This window comes from Acomys russatus, chromosome 1, assembly GCF_903995435.1.
Source record: "Acomys russatus chromosome 1, mAcoRus1.1, whole genome shotgun sequence".
NCBI classification, from domain to species: domain Eukaryota; kingdom Metazoa; phylum Chordata; class Mammalia; order Rodentia; family Muridae; genus Acomys; species Acomys russatus.
The window spans coordinates 89,069,579-89,085,448 of record NC_067137.1 but is presented as its reverse complement, the minus strand read 5'-3'; the positions used below and the strand labels follow the sequence as shown (position 1 = coordinate 89,085,448).

Sequence of the window (15,870 nt, the reverse complement as noted above, 5' to 3'; positions counted from 1 at the left end):
GATAATCCATGTTTATCCCCACAAAGTACACCTCAAATGAAAGAAGAACTTAAACAGGGAGTTTATCTATTCTAAGAGAAAAGTTCCTGGCCTTGTTCAAGACAGGATTAAGTACTTTCATAAGCTGAGAAAGCCAACTGTGCCAATCTGAGATTCATTGTTACCTCTGAGGAGTAATATGTGACACAATCACTCAAAAAACTTATTTTATTATCAACTGACCATCAAGTTCTTGGGAAACTGTGATGGATCCTATCCTAGCTCAAAGTAGACAAAGGTAGCCTTCTGAGGAAGGACGTCTTCCACCTCACCAACTGTCAGACTAACGGCTCCTGTCCTGTGAAATGGGCTCAGCATACTATCCAGATGGTATTTCTCAGACAAATGTGGTAATTTCCTAATAATGATTAGGGGAAATTGAACTGGACTTTGGCCCTGGGAGATAGCCAGCTGGGGTGGTTTTCAAGGCAGAGGGGCTGGTTCAGCGATCCCATATGGCCTGCGCCCTGGACCATTTGAGACTGCTGCTCCATGGCTGCCTTATTCAACTTCACATAGTGCTCAGAAGCATCACCCTGAATGACTGTACCGCGGCCGCCCAATCCTGGACTACACTTCCCATAGGGCTTTGCTTCCGGGCGGTTGCAATTGAATCTGGGTGTGTCTAGGAAAAAGAAAGCCATAGTCAGCGAGCTACTCCGGACCTTCAACCTCGTCTGCGCTACGGTGGTGCTAAGATGGTTGGGATCCTGCTACTGCTCTGTCTTCCCTTCATCCTGTACTTGGCCACGCCAAAAATCAGGTCTGTGAGAACGTATTGCCTTTTCTTGCCAGGTCGTCCCACTTAAGCTCTTCTCCATCGCCCCCATTCTCCTAAAGGAAGACTAGGAAAACCCCAACAGGAGTCCTTCAGTTAGCCAAGATCTGCAGTTTGGTAGACTTCTGGCGAGCTCCCGGTGGGCATGGCGAAACGCCAGACCCTAGGTAGTCATGAAAGGGCTGCGGTCCCCAGCAACCTGCTTTGCTCTCTCTTGCCTACCTCATTTCCTCTAGCATCACCTGCTTCTGGCCCCCGAAAGGCCCAGAGCATGGCGGGCCTCAGAGCATAGCAAGGGATGCTATTTCCTCCACCCTCACTCTTTGGACCAGCCTATGTCTAGTTACTTGCTTCCAGCCCTTGAAATACTTAGAGAACGACTGCACTTTTTGCTGTCTGAACCCGGTGCCAGTGTTATCTGTGGCCCCACTGCATGCCATCTTGTGCTGTTGTTCATAGTCACTTATCTGTCCAGGTGTTAGAGAGAATTGAACGGGGGAGAGTGCTTTCTTTTGCCTTTGGAGCAAGGGTGGGTGTGTTTGCCTGAATTAGAGTCCTAAGGCCCAGGAGAGGAAGGACAGGGTGAAGGAAGGCGAACTAGTCTCTGGACCAGGTGTGTCAGATCAGCCCAAAGCTGACCACAAACCTGGGAGAATCAGTGGCTGGCTACACAAGGGGCAGCCCACTGATTGGCTCAGAGTAAATCACCAGGAGTGACCGTGGACCAGTAAAAAACAAAATCAAACAAACAAACAAAAAGCCTCCTTCTTTCTGGGCATATGGCCAGAGTTCCTATTGGACCTGAGGCTGTGCCAGACCCTCCTGTCATTTCTTAACATATTAAGTGGTTTATCAAGACTGGCATCCCAGTCTTTTTAACTTTCCTTCTCTCTCTGGTGGCCTTTTGTTTTCCTTTCTGAATACTCCCTGGCCCCACATGTAGGCACACATGGGCCTTGAACTCCGACGAAAACATTTCTTTCTACCATAAGATCTTCACATCCACAGAGAATCGGATCAAAATCTGAGCCAGAACTGTGTCCAGCAAAATGTGTCTGAGAAGAGAGCCCCATGAGAGCTAGCGTGTGAGAATGGGCCCAGAGCTGGGCTTTCATGGTTGTCCGTCTCTTTTGTTTTTGCTGATTACCGAGAAAGAGGCAATTACTGGTCCCCAGGATTCGTCAGTGTTGAAGCTCAGTCTGAAGGGCTGTGAGAGGCAGAGCAAGGGCCCTTGATCCCTGAGGAGAGAGGTTCAGCTGTACACCCCAAGTTAGTTTGCCTAAAGCAGTGGCTTCTTGCAGTCAACAAGTTCAGTGGAATAGGTTGAAATGTTCTTTAAGTCAACAGATCCTTTTAGTCCCGAGACTGTTGAGAAGAGAAAAGAGAAACCTGGGGGTCATGTTTGTGCCCCATCCGTTTGGAAAGGCTGTTGTCCAACATGCAGCAGAGGCACGAGGACTCCAGTTAGACAGACACAGCACGGAACCTCACTCTGTTCTGCTGCTGCTGCTGCTGCTGCTGTTGTTGTATTAATACTGCGTGGCCTTGGTAACCAAACACAGGCCTTTGCACATGTTATGTACATACTTTTACTCTGAGCTACATTCTTATTTAACATTTTCTATTTAATGTATATGAGTGCTCCATCTGCTCGTACACCTGCATGCCAGAAGATGGCATCAAATCCCAGAATAAAGATGTTTGGGAGCCACTATGTGGTCGCTGGGAATTGAACTCAGGACCTCTGGAAGAGCAGATAGTGCTCTTAACCACCGAGCCATCTCTCTATCCTCCCCACCTCCAATGTAATTTTTAAAAATGTGTGAGTGTGCTATCTTTCTCTTACTTTTGACCTAGATTCATAAGCTTATGATTTCTACACTTTGAATTGGATTAGCCATTCTCAAGATTATAAAATGCTATTTGTCATGGATTGGCATGCAATGACCAATTTTCTTCTGCTTGGTTGAGTCTTATGATTTCCTGAGCCAAAAATGCCTGATGGGAAACTCAGCCTGAAGTCAGGTGCCTGATCAAGTGAACACCCATCTAGAACTTGTACTTTGGGAAGTAGATGTAACTTTTTTAAAAAATTATTTGTTTCAGTTCTTTGAGATAGCATCTCTCTACATCACCCTGGCTGTCCAGGAATTCACCATGTAGACCAGGCTAGCCTTGAACTCACAAAGATCTGCCTGCCTCCTGAGTCCTAGGTTAAAGGCATGAGCCACCACACCCCGTGCAATCTAACTTCTGTCCTTAAAATGCTATCACTGGGCTGGAGATGGCTCAGAGGTTAAGAGCACTGTCTGCTCTTCCAAAGGTCCTGAATTCAATTCCCAGCAACCACATGGTGTCTCACAACCATCTGTAATGAGGTCTGGTGCCCTCCTCTGGCGTGCAAGAGTACATGCAGGCAGCACACTGTATATATAATAAATAAATAAATCTTTTTTTTTTAAATGCTAATACTTTTTGTCCTTAAGCAAGAACATACAATTTTTGTTTTCTTTTTTGAGTCAGTTGTTCTGTAGTCCAGGCTGGCCTTGAATTCGATTCATCTATCTTCTGAGTAATAAGATTGTACCTGGCTTAAGAGCAGAAGACTATCTTCTTTATTTTTTTAACTTTTTTATTTTGTTTGGTTGTTTGGTTGGTTTTGATTTTTTTTTGTTTTTGTTTTTCGAGACAAGAGTTTCTCTGTGTAGCCTTGGCTCTCCTGGACTCCCTTTGTAGACCAGGCTGGCCTCGAACACACACTGATCCGCCTGCCTCTGCCTCCCGAGTGCTGCAATTAAACGCGTGCGCTACCACCGCATGGCTAATTTTTTACTTTTTAATATTTATTTATTGTGCATATTTCATTTACTGTATGCTGGGGTGGGTGCATACGTGTGTACCATGGCATATATATGGAGGCCAGAGGACAGCTTTCAAGAGTCAATGCTCATTTTCTATCATGTAGGTCCCAGAGTTAGACCGAAGTTGACAGGCTTAGAGGCATGTGTGCTTAACTGCTAAGGCATCTTGCTGCCCTTGTCATTTTTTAACTTAATCTTATAAAAGAAAAACACTGAAAGAAATAAAAGCAAACTCAGCCTATAGATTGGAAGGTGGATAAAGTCTCAGGAGCCCTCAGCAGGAGTGGATAATGTAAAACTGATATGTTTTCTTATGTCTCTAGGAAAATGCTGTCCAGTGGGGTGTGTACCTCTAATGTCCAGCTTCCTGGGAAGGTAGCCATAGTAACCGGTGCTAACACAGGCATTGGGAAGGAGACAGCTAAAGACCTGGCCCGAAGAGGCAAGTACACCTGCTCCCAACTCGCCCATGCTGATATTTTGCTCCTTACAGTGACGGTCATGCTCATTGTGTCTTCCCAGATGTGGACTGTAAGAGCACTCCAAGTGTCGCATTAATCCCCTGCCATAGTCTCAATCTAGTATGATGCGCTACACATTATGGGCACCTGACACAAAACTTAAAAACCAGCAAGTGTCATTTTTTTCCTTCGCTAATCTGCTTCAGATACCACCATTGTGAAGTAAGGGACAAAGATCCCCGTGCTGTAAACCATCAGGAGCATTCGGCATCTGTGTTCGTTCTCTCAAACCAGTTGCAAACAGAGTTGACCATTTTTGCTCTCATCTGGTTGACAGGAGCCCGCGTGTATTTAGCTTGCCGAGATGTGCAAAAGGGGGAACAGGTGGCTAGCGAGATCCAAGCCACCACAGGGAACAGTCAGGTCCTGGTACGGAAACTGGACCTTGCTGATACTAAGTCTATCCGTGCCTTTGCCAAGGACTTCTTAGCTGGTAAGTGGGGACAAAGACTAAATTTTGATCGCTGGGACATGATTCATGTCAAAGGGACATCTTTAGGATGCAGAAACAAAACAGAGAGCCTGTTTTAGTTACTTTTGTATCGCTATGGCGAGACACCATGACCAAGGCAACTTATAAAAGAAAGTGTTTAATTTGGGGTTCACAGTCCCAGAAGACTAGAGTCTATGACCATCATTGCGAGGAGCATGGCAGCAGGTAGACAGGCATAGTGCTGGAGTAGCAGCTAAGAGATCACATCTTGGTCTGTCACCACAAGGCAGAAAAAGCTAATTGGGAATGGTGTGGGCTTTTTAAATCTCAAAGCATACCTTCTCCAAGAAAGCCACACCCCCTAATCCTTCCCAAAGAGTTCCACCAACTGGGGATCTGACATTCAAATATGTGAGCCAATGGGAGCCACTCTCATTCAAACAGAGCCCAAAAATCACAACAGTGAGCAAGAGCTAAAGTCAACACTGTAGCAGGAGCATCAGAACTTAATATGTGCTTGGTAGGGTCTGTCATAAATATCCATGCTAGGATAGGAAGGTGATGAGGCCTCAGGCCCTCGAGAGCTAGAGCTGTATAGAAGGTTGAGATTCATAGAGAGCCATCTGGTCCATGGTATAAGTACTGAGAAGAAAAGCAGAGCCCCTGGCCACCACCTCAGTGACACACTAAAGCAGCTTACCGCGCCACCTCTTGGTATATTGGTTGCTTTCCTCTTGCTGTGACAATACAGTTCCAGAAGATTAAGAGTCCACGATAGCAGAACAAAGGCATGGCAGCAGGAGCAGCTAAGGCCCCCATTTTGAACAGCAGGCAAGACAGAGTATCCTGGGAGTGGCATGAGTCTTTTGCAACCTTGAAACCTGTGCTCAGAGACATGCTTCTTCCAGCAAGGCCACACTACCTAATTCTGTTCAAACAGCTATCAGCTGGGGACCAAGTGTTCAGCACTCGAGATTTGGGGGTGGGGGTAGGTGGGAGATCTCATTCAAACCACATACTTAGAATCTAGATGGAGAAAGAAAGGAGGCCAGGGTTGGGGGGATGTGCAAGGAGCCCAAGCTGATACCATGAAGTCATTCCGCTAAATGATACACGATTGTGACTTAAAAACCCGTGGGCCCAACACGACAGCTCAGCAGGTAAAGATGTTTGCTGCCAGGCCTGATGACCACAGTTCAATCTTGAGGACCCACGTGGAGGAAAGAGAGAGCTAACGCCCACATGCTGTCCTCTGACCACACGTATTCCATGTCATGTATTCTCTCACCCAGAGAAATAAATGCAATAACATTTGTTTTTATCAGAAAGCTGTGGTATCTCACCAAAAGGAGGTGTGCCCCACCCCCATCACCCAGGGATCTAGACCTCCTTAAGGAAAACAACTGCTACCCTTAGGAGTTTACAGTCATAAATTACAAGTCACACAAGGAAATGAACCACAAGAGAGAGGTGGCAGGTTTCTCTTAGGGCCTGAATCTGAAAAATATGGGTGCTCTTGAAGCACCCTTCTCTTCCTATTGGGAGAGCTGATGGAACACTTCCCCCCATAACAATGAGCAAGGAGCTTTTGGAGAGCCTGGACATATTATTCTGTGGTGGAAAATGGAATTTTGCCCTCTAAAACTATGTGAGATCAGCCCCAGTCTTGCAATTAAAAAACAAAACAATACAAACTCCCTGGAGGGGATAGGGGGCAAGAGTAAAGTCTTACTTCCCTGCTTTCATTTCTCCTCCTCGGAGGTCTAGGCCTGGCTTCCGAGGAGGGTTTCTGAGATGTGAGCACCATGGCTGTTTTCTCTTCCCACAGAGGAAGCGTGCCTCCACATTCTAGTCAACAATGCAGGAGTGATGATGCTACCATACTCCAAGACCGCAGATGGCTTTGAGATGCACTTCGGAGTCAACCACTTGGGTGAGAAGTCTGTCTCCATTCTGAAGCAAACGGGAACCTAAACCTCTCAGAGGATGCAGAAGTCAGCTCAAACTTTCTCTGTGGCATCTCTGGGGCTCAGGGCTGTAGTCACCCGTGCATGTAGAATAAATAGTTGAGAACTGCCTGAAAACTGAGGGCTCATCCTGAGGCGTGTGTGTGTCTGTGTGTGTGTGTGTGTGTGTGTGTGTGTGTGTGTGTGTGTGTGTCTGTGTGTGTGTGTGTGTGTATGTCTGTGTGTGTGTGTGTATGTCTGTGTGTGTGTATGTATGTCTGTGTGTGTGTGTGTGTGTGTATGTCTGTGTGTGTGTATGTCTGTGTGTGTGTGTGTGTGTGTATGTCTGTGTGTGTCTGTGTGTGTGTGTGTGTGTGTGTGTATGTCTGTGTGTGTGTGTGTATGTCTGTGTGTGTGTGTGTGTATGTCTGTGTGTGTGTGTGTGTGTGTGTGTGTGTGTGTGTGTGTGTGTGTTTACGTGTGTGTCTTGTATACGTACATCTGCAGGAGCTGATAAAAGCATCAGATCCTCTGAGGCTGGAGCTATGGGTGGCTGTGGGCTTCCACATATGGGTACTAGGACCCAACCTTGGGTCCTCTGAAAGAGCAGATGCACTCGTAACTGTGGAGCCATCTCTCTAACCCCTCTCTTTTAAAATCTGTCGTTCAGGTTTGGCTTGTGTTGGGGATCTATTTGAACAGCTTGATTACACTGAGGACTGTGTTGCTTTTCTTAGGACTGATCTTTGTGGTCAGCGTCAGGAAGAGGCCAAGTTCATGTGTTTTGGGAAAGGGTCTTGCTGTGTGGCCCCGACTACCTTCCAATGTAATCTTCTTGCCTCAGCCTCCTGAGTGCTAAGGTTACACGTGTGTGCAGTGTCTGTTCTCAAAGAGTCATGGTCGCCTCTGTCAAAATGAAACAGGACTCATAGCCTTAGCACAGACACGCCTCGGATAAGGGTGTCTCATGTCTTTGGCAGTTTCTGGTTCCTTGAATCCCCGCTGAACCGCTCTCTAGTTTATAGAGTGCCACCTCACCTGTCACAGCTGCTACAGCAGCTACCTCCCTCCCGTATCTGAGCTCTGCTTGCCACTGTGCGTCTCTTCCCGACGTGGACACCAAACAACCCTGTGAGTCCTGCTTTCTCTCAACAGGTCACTTCCTCTTGACCCATTTGCTGCTGGAGAAGCTGAAGGAATCGGCCCCATCGAGGGTGGTTAATGTGTCCTCTTTAGCACACTGTGCGGGAAAGATCCACTTCCATAACCTGCAGGGTGAGAAGTTCTACAATGGAGGTCTAGCTTACTGCCACAGCAAACTCGCCAACATTCTCTTCACTCAGGAGCTGGCCAGGAGGCTGAAAGGTGAGGCTCAGGAGTGGGCAGTATGAGACACAGGAGTCAGCAGGAAATAGTGAGAAGCCACAGAGTGGTGACGCTTTCCCCTGGACTGGGCCTGCTCCCATGAGTATGACTGGGTGTGGGTGGGGAGATGCTTCCAGTGTGAGAGCTGGGCACAAGCAGAATGTCCACTGGTGAAGGAGCCCCGGCAGCTGTGGTGATGATGAAGGGGGAAACAGTGGTATACAGAGGAACCGTGCTGCGCGAGAGGATTGGTCACTCATCTGCAGACACGCACCCCATGGCCTAGTTAGAGTTTTAGGATGAAATATAGGACAAGACAGGTTCGGGCACTTCCTTTATTTGGTTTACATCTAGATGGGGAGAGAACTGTTAACAAGGCTTTGCACAACCAACACATGCAAAGTCACTCTAGGTATATGTGAATCATATTCACTTTAAGAAGTTCTAGCCGGGCGTGGTGGCGCACGCCTGTAATCCCAGCACTCGGAAGACAGAGGTAGACAGATCTCTGTGAGTTTGAGGCCAGCCTGGTCTACAAAGTGACTACAGGACAGCCAAGGCTAACACAGAGAGACCTTGTCTCAAAAAAAAAAAAAAAAAAAAAAGAAGTTCTAATAGATTAGAAGTACACAGAACTAAGGACAAAAAGCCTCCATTAACCTGCAGTTCTTCAAATGACCAGTGTCAGCAGCTGCCATTCATTTTTCTACGCATTTGCTCTCTCTCTCTCTCTCTCTCTCTCTCTCTGTGTGTGTGTGTGTGTGTGTGTCTGAGAGAGAGAGAACAAGATCTCTGTGTCTTTTCTGTGTAATGAATACAAGTTACCCCCATTTAAAGGACTAGTTTGGAGTGTAGATTTCTGTGATCACATAGCAGTTAAGAGGACTTGCTATTCTTCCAGAGGATCTGAATTCAGTCTCTGCCTCTAACACCAGCTCCAGGGGGATCTTCTGGCCTCTGCACACACACACACACACACACACACACACACACACACACACACACACACAGAAACACACTTACACCTAAATAAAACAGAAACAAGTCATTCTTAAAAGTGTACCAGCTGGATAGTGGTGGCACATACCTTTAACCCAGCACTCGGGAGGTAGAGGTGTGCTGATTTCTGAGTTTGAGGCCTAGTCTACAGAGCAAGTTCCAGGACAGCCAAGGCCACACAGAGAAACCCTAACTTGAAAAACAAAACAAACAACAACAAAAACTGTGAGCACCAAAACTCGTAAGATGGGAGCACAGGGAGCCGTGAGGATGCTAAGGTTTGGTATTTGGGTAGAGAGTGATGTGTGAGGACATCCAGAAATGAGCCAAAGTACCTTAAGGTTTAAGGACATTGGAAGAGGCCTGGGGCCATGGAAGGTGGTGGAAAAGAAGCCTAAGAGGGAGGGATGGGGATGGCCAACAACCTGGAGAGCTGCAGAGAGGTTAGGGTGTGGCTCTGCCACCTGAGAGCAGCAAAAAGCCGCTCCCAACCCTAGATTGAACTGTGCAGCTCAAATACGTCACACTGAGGAGTGCGTGTGATGCCGCCAGGAACACAGAGTTCGTCTGTGGGGGTCCTGTGTGCCTTCACATGCTTTGCCCTCTCTGTCTAGTTGGTAAAACCAAATCTTGTCTCTCTTCTTGACATGGCACCTGCCTGCACCAGGCTCTGGAGTGACGACGTATTCCGTCCACCCTGGAACAGTCCATTCTGAATTGACTCGGAACTCCTTTTTCCTGAGATTGTTATGGCAGCTTTTCTACTACTTCATCAAGACCCCTCAACAGGGAGCCCAGACAAGCCTGTACTGTGCCGTAACAGAAGGTCTCGAGAGCCTAAGTGGCAGTCACTTCAGGTATGAGTGCATCTGTTTTTCAAATGAGTAGTTACTGCTTGGATTGGGTACTATAGTATCCCAGAGTTGGAGAGACAGTTATGTTAGCACAGGCTGCTCTTCCAGAGGACCTGGGTTCTGTCCTCAGCACCCAGTTATAATTGTCTGTAGTTGCAGGGAATCTGACATTGCCCTCTGGCCACCATGGGCACCAGGCATGTACATGGTTCACAGACATACATGCAGATATATATCCATGCATATAAAGTAAGAGCAATAAATTTAAAATTTTAAGTATATGTCCTAAAATAGCTTTTGTCTTATGTCTCTATAAGATTTCTGTTTTAAAAGAGATTTTGAACAAATGAGATGTAATCTGAATAAATTACTTAAGAGAGAGAGAGAGAGAGAGAGAGAGAGAGAGAGAGAGAGAGAGAATTTGACCTGATCACATTAATTTTAGCACCTGCTAGGTTTGATTTTATTTTTATACCATCCTTAATACTAACAATTATGTTTTGGTTTTTTTTTTTTCCTGTTTTTGTTCTCTCATGTCAATCCTGTTTTCTTCTCTTTTTGGACCCCAACTTCTGTTGGTTTTTAATCTGTACTCCTCTCTTATCTTCAAGCTGGAAATAGTACCAATTCCCTTTTATTTTATTATTTTTCTCAGTGCTGGGGATGGAACCTGGGCCCCTTGCTAAGGCAGGTGCTCTATTGCTGCTATATTTCCTGTCCAATTTTTGTTTTTTGGGTGTGTTGTATGTATGGTGTATGTGTGAAGGGGCAGCGAAGGAGCATGCGTGTCTGTATATGTGGAAGCCAGAGCACCACTTCAGGTGCTGTCCACTTTTGAAGGACTTGGGTGTAGAGGAATGTTAATTCAGAACATGGCTGCTTTGTCAAGAGATCATATTCAAAGATCTTCTAGGTCTGTGTGAGCCAGGTGGAATACAAACACGCCTTTAATCCAAGAGACAGAGGCAAACATCTGAGTTTAGCGCAAGCATCAGGTAAAGAAAAGCTTAGGTCCAGGTGTGGTGGTACATGCCTTTAATCCCAAATGAAGGTAAAGTTAGCTTGTAGAAGGAAGCACCCATGTTTGAAAGTGATGTCTAATTGAGTGGCAGAAAAGGTGACGAATCAGAGAAGATTTGACAGACTAGGATATGCCCAATTCTCATGAGAGAGAGAGAAAAACTTTTTTTTTTTTTTAATGTTCATTGGTGTTTTACCTGCATGTATGCCTGTGTGAAGATGTCAGATCTTGGAGTTACAGACAGTTGTGAGCTGCCATGTGGTTGCTGAGAATTGAACTCAGGTCCTTTGGAACAGCAGTGATTTTAACCGCTCAGCCATCTCTCCAGCCCTAAGAGAAACTACTTGAGAGGAGGCAGTTTTTATCAGGACAGTAATAGAAGGGTTGCAGAGAGACAACTCAGGTGAAGACTGAAGGAGCCAGAAAATGAGAAGGAGCCAGAAGATTAAAGGAGATTGCTGAGTTAGTTTGAGGCCAAGCAGAGCAATTCCGGGCTGAGAGAGAAGCCAGATCAAGTAAGTCAGCTGGGAGAAGAGTTTGAGCCAGAGCAGCTGAGCTGAAGCAGCCAGCCCAGAACTCAGAAAGGACAAGTAAGGGTGAGCTCATTAAGCAGTAAGTCTCAAAGGTTGAAAACGTTCTAGGCCTAGGTTAGATTATGGAGGCTAGAAGCTTCTAGGACTAGGCCTAGGTTAGCAGAAGGAGGCAGTTAGCCTCCCAGACAACAACTGAGCCAGGAGAGTGAAAATCAATTTTACAGGTGGGACCCAGAGAATGACAGTATTTCTCTTTGATTCGAGATGTGCCATGAAAGCAAGGGTAACTGGTCAGAGAGCCCCAGGGACCCACTTGTCTCAGGCGCCCTGCCTGGGATTACAAGCATGTCACCACATGTTTGCAAGACTTGTACTTCACCAACTAAGCTAATCTCCCAGCCCTAGTTTGTATTTACTTACTTATTTTTTGCTGTGTAGCTCAGACTGGTCCCACGCTCACATTCTGCCTGCCTCTGCCTCTGCTTTTATTGTGGAAACTTTTGAACATATGTAGGAGAGTAAATAGCATATTAACTCCTTATATACCCACTATCCAGGTTCAGCTGTCAATAACCAATGGCCAAACCTGCCCCTTTCTCATCCTTAGCTCATCATCATATTTTTTTAAATTTTATTTTATTAATTTATTCACATTACATCTCAATGGTTATTCCCTCCCTTGTATCCTCCCATCCTCCCTCCCTCCCTCCCATTTCCCCTTACTCCCCTCCCCTATGACTGTGACTGAGGGGGACCTCCTCCCCCTGTATATGCTCATAGGGTATCAAGTCTCTTCTTGGTTCATCATCATATTTTTATAAAGAAAATCACATGTGTCAAAGATTAAATATATGTCTTACTCCCACCTTCATGATCTTGAAATAACCCCATTTTAGAGAAGAGGCTGTGGATAGTATTAGATTGAAAAGATAGATGTAGCCAGTCTTTGCTACTTTGTGGATTCTTCCTTTTCCTACTTTATCCCCCCCCCCCCAGTTTCATCCTTATCACTAAATAGGAGAGAAAGGAGAGAGAGAGAGAGAGAGAGAGAGAGAGAGAGAGAGAGAGATCCTTGAGTCTAATTTCTTTTTTCTTGTTTCTTCTTTGAGCACAGTTACTAACAAACTACAACCAACTCTCCTGAATGACCAACAAATACCAACAACAACAACAACCCTATTGGGGCCTTAGCATTTATATACCCTCTGACAAATTGCCAGAGTCCCAAATGTCACACAATAGTGGAAACTTATCTACAGCTGGCAAAAGCACACCTCTGCTAGGGCACGAAGCAAATCATAGCCTGAAACAGCCCCACAGCCCAACACTTAGGCTTAAGACAAAAACACATTCTTATAATATTTCTGCGTTTTTAAAAGAAACCTGAATTCCAGAATTCTTGCTACAAAAAGAGGAGTACACAGATAACAAAAGGCTAATAATGTCAGACTTGTGGAGGAGCCACAGAAATTGGCTCAACAGAGAGGCAGAATATGATTGGGCCTAAGGGGGGGAAAAAAGAAAAAGAAAGCATTTTTTCTTTTTTAATGAATAAATAAGTAACACAGTAAGATACAGAGCAATCATAGGCTGTCTGACATGCCCTGCTGGAAACTGTTTTGGAAGGGTAGGACACCAACTGTCTTGAGTTTTAGTTCCTTTGTTTCCCATCCACTCTTCAAAGAGGATAAGTTGGTTGGAGGGTCAGCTTGCTATTGCCAAGAAATAAGAACGAGCCGGATAGTCAGCTGAAGTGACAGTAGTCTACCTGAGATGTGTCTCGTATGTGATGTCTGCATGCCGCACAAGTAGAAATGTATAGCAGATAGCTGGGAAGAAGGATCTGAATTCAAGAACTATATGACCTCTAAAAGCACTGTGCACTAGATAGACACACAGCTCTGTGCACTGGAATGACTGTATTTTATTGTTTTATTTTTTTGAAACAATGCCTTGGCTGTCCTAGAACTTGATAGGTAGACCAGGCTGACCTCAGAGAGCCACCTGCTTCTGCCTCCCTGAGTGCTGGGATTTAAGCTGTTCATCACCACACTGGCCTCTTGTTTGTTTGTTTGTTTGTTTGTTTGTTTAAAGACACGGTCTCTTGTATGAGGCCCATCATGGTTTCAAACACACCATGTCCCTCCTAGTCCTTGAACTCCTACTCCTCCTGCCTCTAATCCCCAAATGCTCAGATGTGTGACTCTTAAGGAACTTTTCTCAGTCTGTGGACATCAGTTTTGCTGCATTTTGAAGGTCTAGCAGTGGTCTTGTAGATCAGTATCTAGAGACGAGTGTAGCGAGCTGGGGAGGCAGTCTTGCTGGGTAAGGCTTTGAACTTCCTGTAGCTACAGGGATAAGGGCAGAGCTGCTCACACCTAGTGCCATGCAGGGGAGGGGAGGGTCAGCAGTCCTCAGAGGAGCCCTTTCTTGTGGGAGGCTGCCCTGGGCACAGTAAGATCTTGGCAGCCCTACCTTCCCCTACTAGATGCTGGCAGAGCTCCATCCATTGTGACAGCCACAACTGTAGCAAGATATTACCAAGTTTTCTTGGCAGGGGTATCACCCTGATGGAGAACCACTGTCCTGGGGGACAAAGCCAGGACAAAGGACAAGAGAATCCCAATTTGAACATGTTCTAGAGGGGGTAGGGAGGTCGCTCAGTTGGGAAACACTTTGGTTTGTCCAGAGTTACTTTGTTTATGTTCTCACCAGCATTTCTTGAAGGATGATTAGATGAAATGATTCTTAAATCACTAGCACATCTCATATATGGACCTAAGTTCAGTCCTCAGCACCCACGGAAAAGTCAAGTGCAGTGGTACACACCTGTAACCCCAGGACTGGGAGGGTAGAGACAGGATGATCTTTGAGGCTTGCTGGACAGCCAGTCTAGCTGAATTGGTAACCTATGGTTCAGTGAGAGATCTTGTCCTAAAAATAAGGTGGAGAGTGAGTGATTGAGGAAGACATTTGACATAAACCTCTGCCTTCCTCATACACAAATACACATATGCACATGTACACATGTGAACATGCATGGTGTAGACACATGTAGGCACACACAAAATGTATTAGGTGCAGAGAATATAAAATGAATAAAAGAATTGTCCTTGAAAGAATTTTCTAGGTGGTACAGAGTTTGGATGTCTGTCCTGCAGAGTTCTTGTAATGCAGAGAAGGCAGGTGACTACCTTTCTGTGGCTTGTATTTCTGTGGAATGCATTTCCAACACAAGGGTGTTGAAAATTGGAATCATCAAGACCATGGACTATTGCTGCCATTAGTACAGAGTGGGTTTGGTATTGTGAAAGTGGTTTGTCCCTCCTGCTCACTTTTACGGTTTTTGTTCTTCGTCTCCTCCTCTCTCCATGTCCCCACGCAGTGTGCCACGCAGTGCTCAACCGCTGAGATAGCTCCCCAACCTTCTTCACTCATGTACAGTGCCTTCTGCAGCCAGTGTGAACAGCAGGGGCGTGGCTCCTGGACACGGTCCCAGGCCTGGAAGGGCAGACATCGGGCCTCATTGGAAGGAGGTGGACCTGTACAGGCGTCTGGGAGTACAGGCACTGACTGATAGAGTTACACAAGGACGTAGATCACACTATATAACAGACAACCCATCCTGATCAGAAATAGCATAGCTAGAGGATAGAAATATTTTCTTGGGGAAAAGACTGGCGAATAGTCTGGATGCCGTGGCATTATCTGTAATCTGTGCATTTTGGGGGGAGGGTGTTGAGGCAGAAGGAGGCAGAGTGGGAAGCCAGGCTAGGCCACAGAGCAAGCACTCCGGGCCTGCCTGGGTGATACAGAGAGATACAAGCGAAAGAGAATGAAGAAATAGGATAGCACTGTCCCTGTACAGCTCCCTGGGGACCTGTGAGCTCTAGATTGTTTTCCTAGCATAGTCTTTATACCAGGCAAAGAAAAAAAAAATTCATTTTTAATCCCTGTGTTTCAAGTCTCTCTGTTTCTCCCTTCCAGCGACTGCCACTTGGGATGGGTCTCAAGCCAAGCTCGTAATGAGACAATAGCCAGGCGGCTGTGGGATGTCAGCTGTGACCTGCTGGGCCTCCCGATGGATTGGTAAGTGGTGGTTTGGACTCAAAAGAAGATTGGAGAGAGAGAGAGAAAAAAGAAGATTGGAGAAAAAGATGATTGTTCTTCAACGTGGCCAAAACCTTGAACACAAAGCACAGAACTTCCAGCCTTGCCTGCTTGGCCTCCCTCCAGTTAAACCCCAGCACACTGCCCGGTTCCTCTGAACATCTTGAGTTTGTATTGACTGACTTTGTTCCAGCCCCTGCCAGCATTCCTAGTGCTGTCACCAACAGAGGACCCTCATATGACCTACACAGCTTCTATTTTTCTTTGGAAACCTGCTCCTCCCTAGGCCCGTGGGAGCGCTTTTAGGATTGGTGCATGGCGATGTGGGTTAGGTGGAGGTTCTCCCAGCCAAGCAGCCTTTCTCTGAAGAACTCCATTGTAACCTCAGCAGGGTCCAGTGAGCTGGCTCA

The 15,870-nt window shown here is 46.1% G+C and overlaps 2 protein-coding genes across 4 annotated transcripts in view; both read left to right on the top strand.

The window, feature by feature from the left end:
* Vti1b (vesicle transport through interaction with t-SNAREs 1B) overlaps positions 1-15,870 on the top strand; it is a 46,410-nt gene that overhangs the window by 11,846 nt on the left and 18,694 nt on the right. The window lies entirely within an intron of this gene.
* Positions 722-15,670, top strand: Rdh11 (retinol dehydrogenase 11). Its single transcript, XM_051148322.1, has 7 exons — positions 722-802; positions 4,002-4,120; positions 4,477-4,632; positions 6,461-6,565; positions 7,734-7,943; positions 9,610-9,799; positions 15,338-15,670. The coding sequence occupies exons 1-7, from the start codon at positions 738-740 to the stop codon at positions 15,441-15,443; spliced, it is 951 nt and encodes a 316-aa protein (XP_051004279.1). The 5' UTR covers positions 722-737; the 3' UTR covers positions 15,444-15,670.

What these genes read in the sequence shown, in the direction of transcription:
- Rdh11 (XM_051148322.1), top strand. Translation starts at nt 738, where the DNA reads ATGGTTGGGATCCTGCTACTGCTCTGTCTTCCCTTCATCCTGTACTTG. An exon ending in TTGGCCACGCCAAAAATCAG is followed by an intron (nt 803 to 4,001) that starts GTCTGTGAGAAC and finishes TTATGTCTCTAG; the next exon opens with GAAAATGCTGTCCAGTGGGG. An exon ending in GCTGGCCAGGAGGCTGAAAG is followed by an intron (nt 7,944 to 9,609) that starts GTGAGGCTCAGG and finishes TGCCTGCACCAG; the next exon opens with GCTCTGGAGTGACGACGTAT.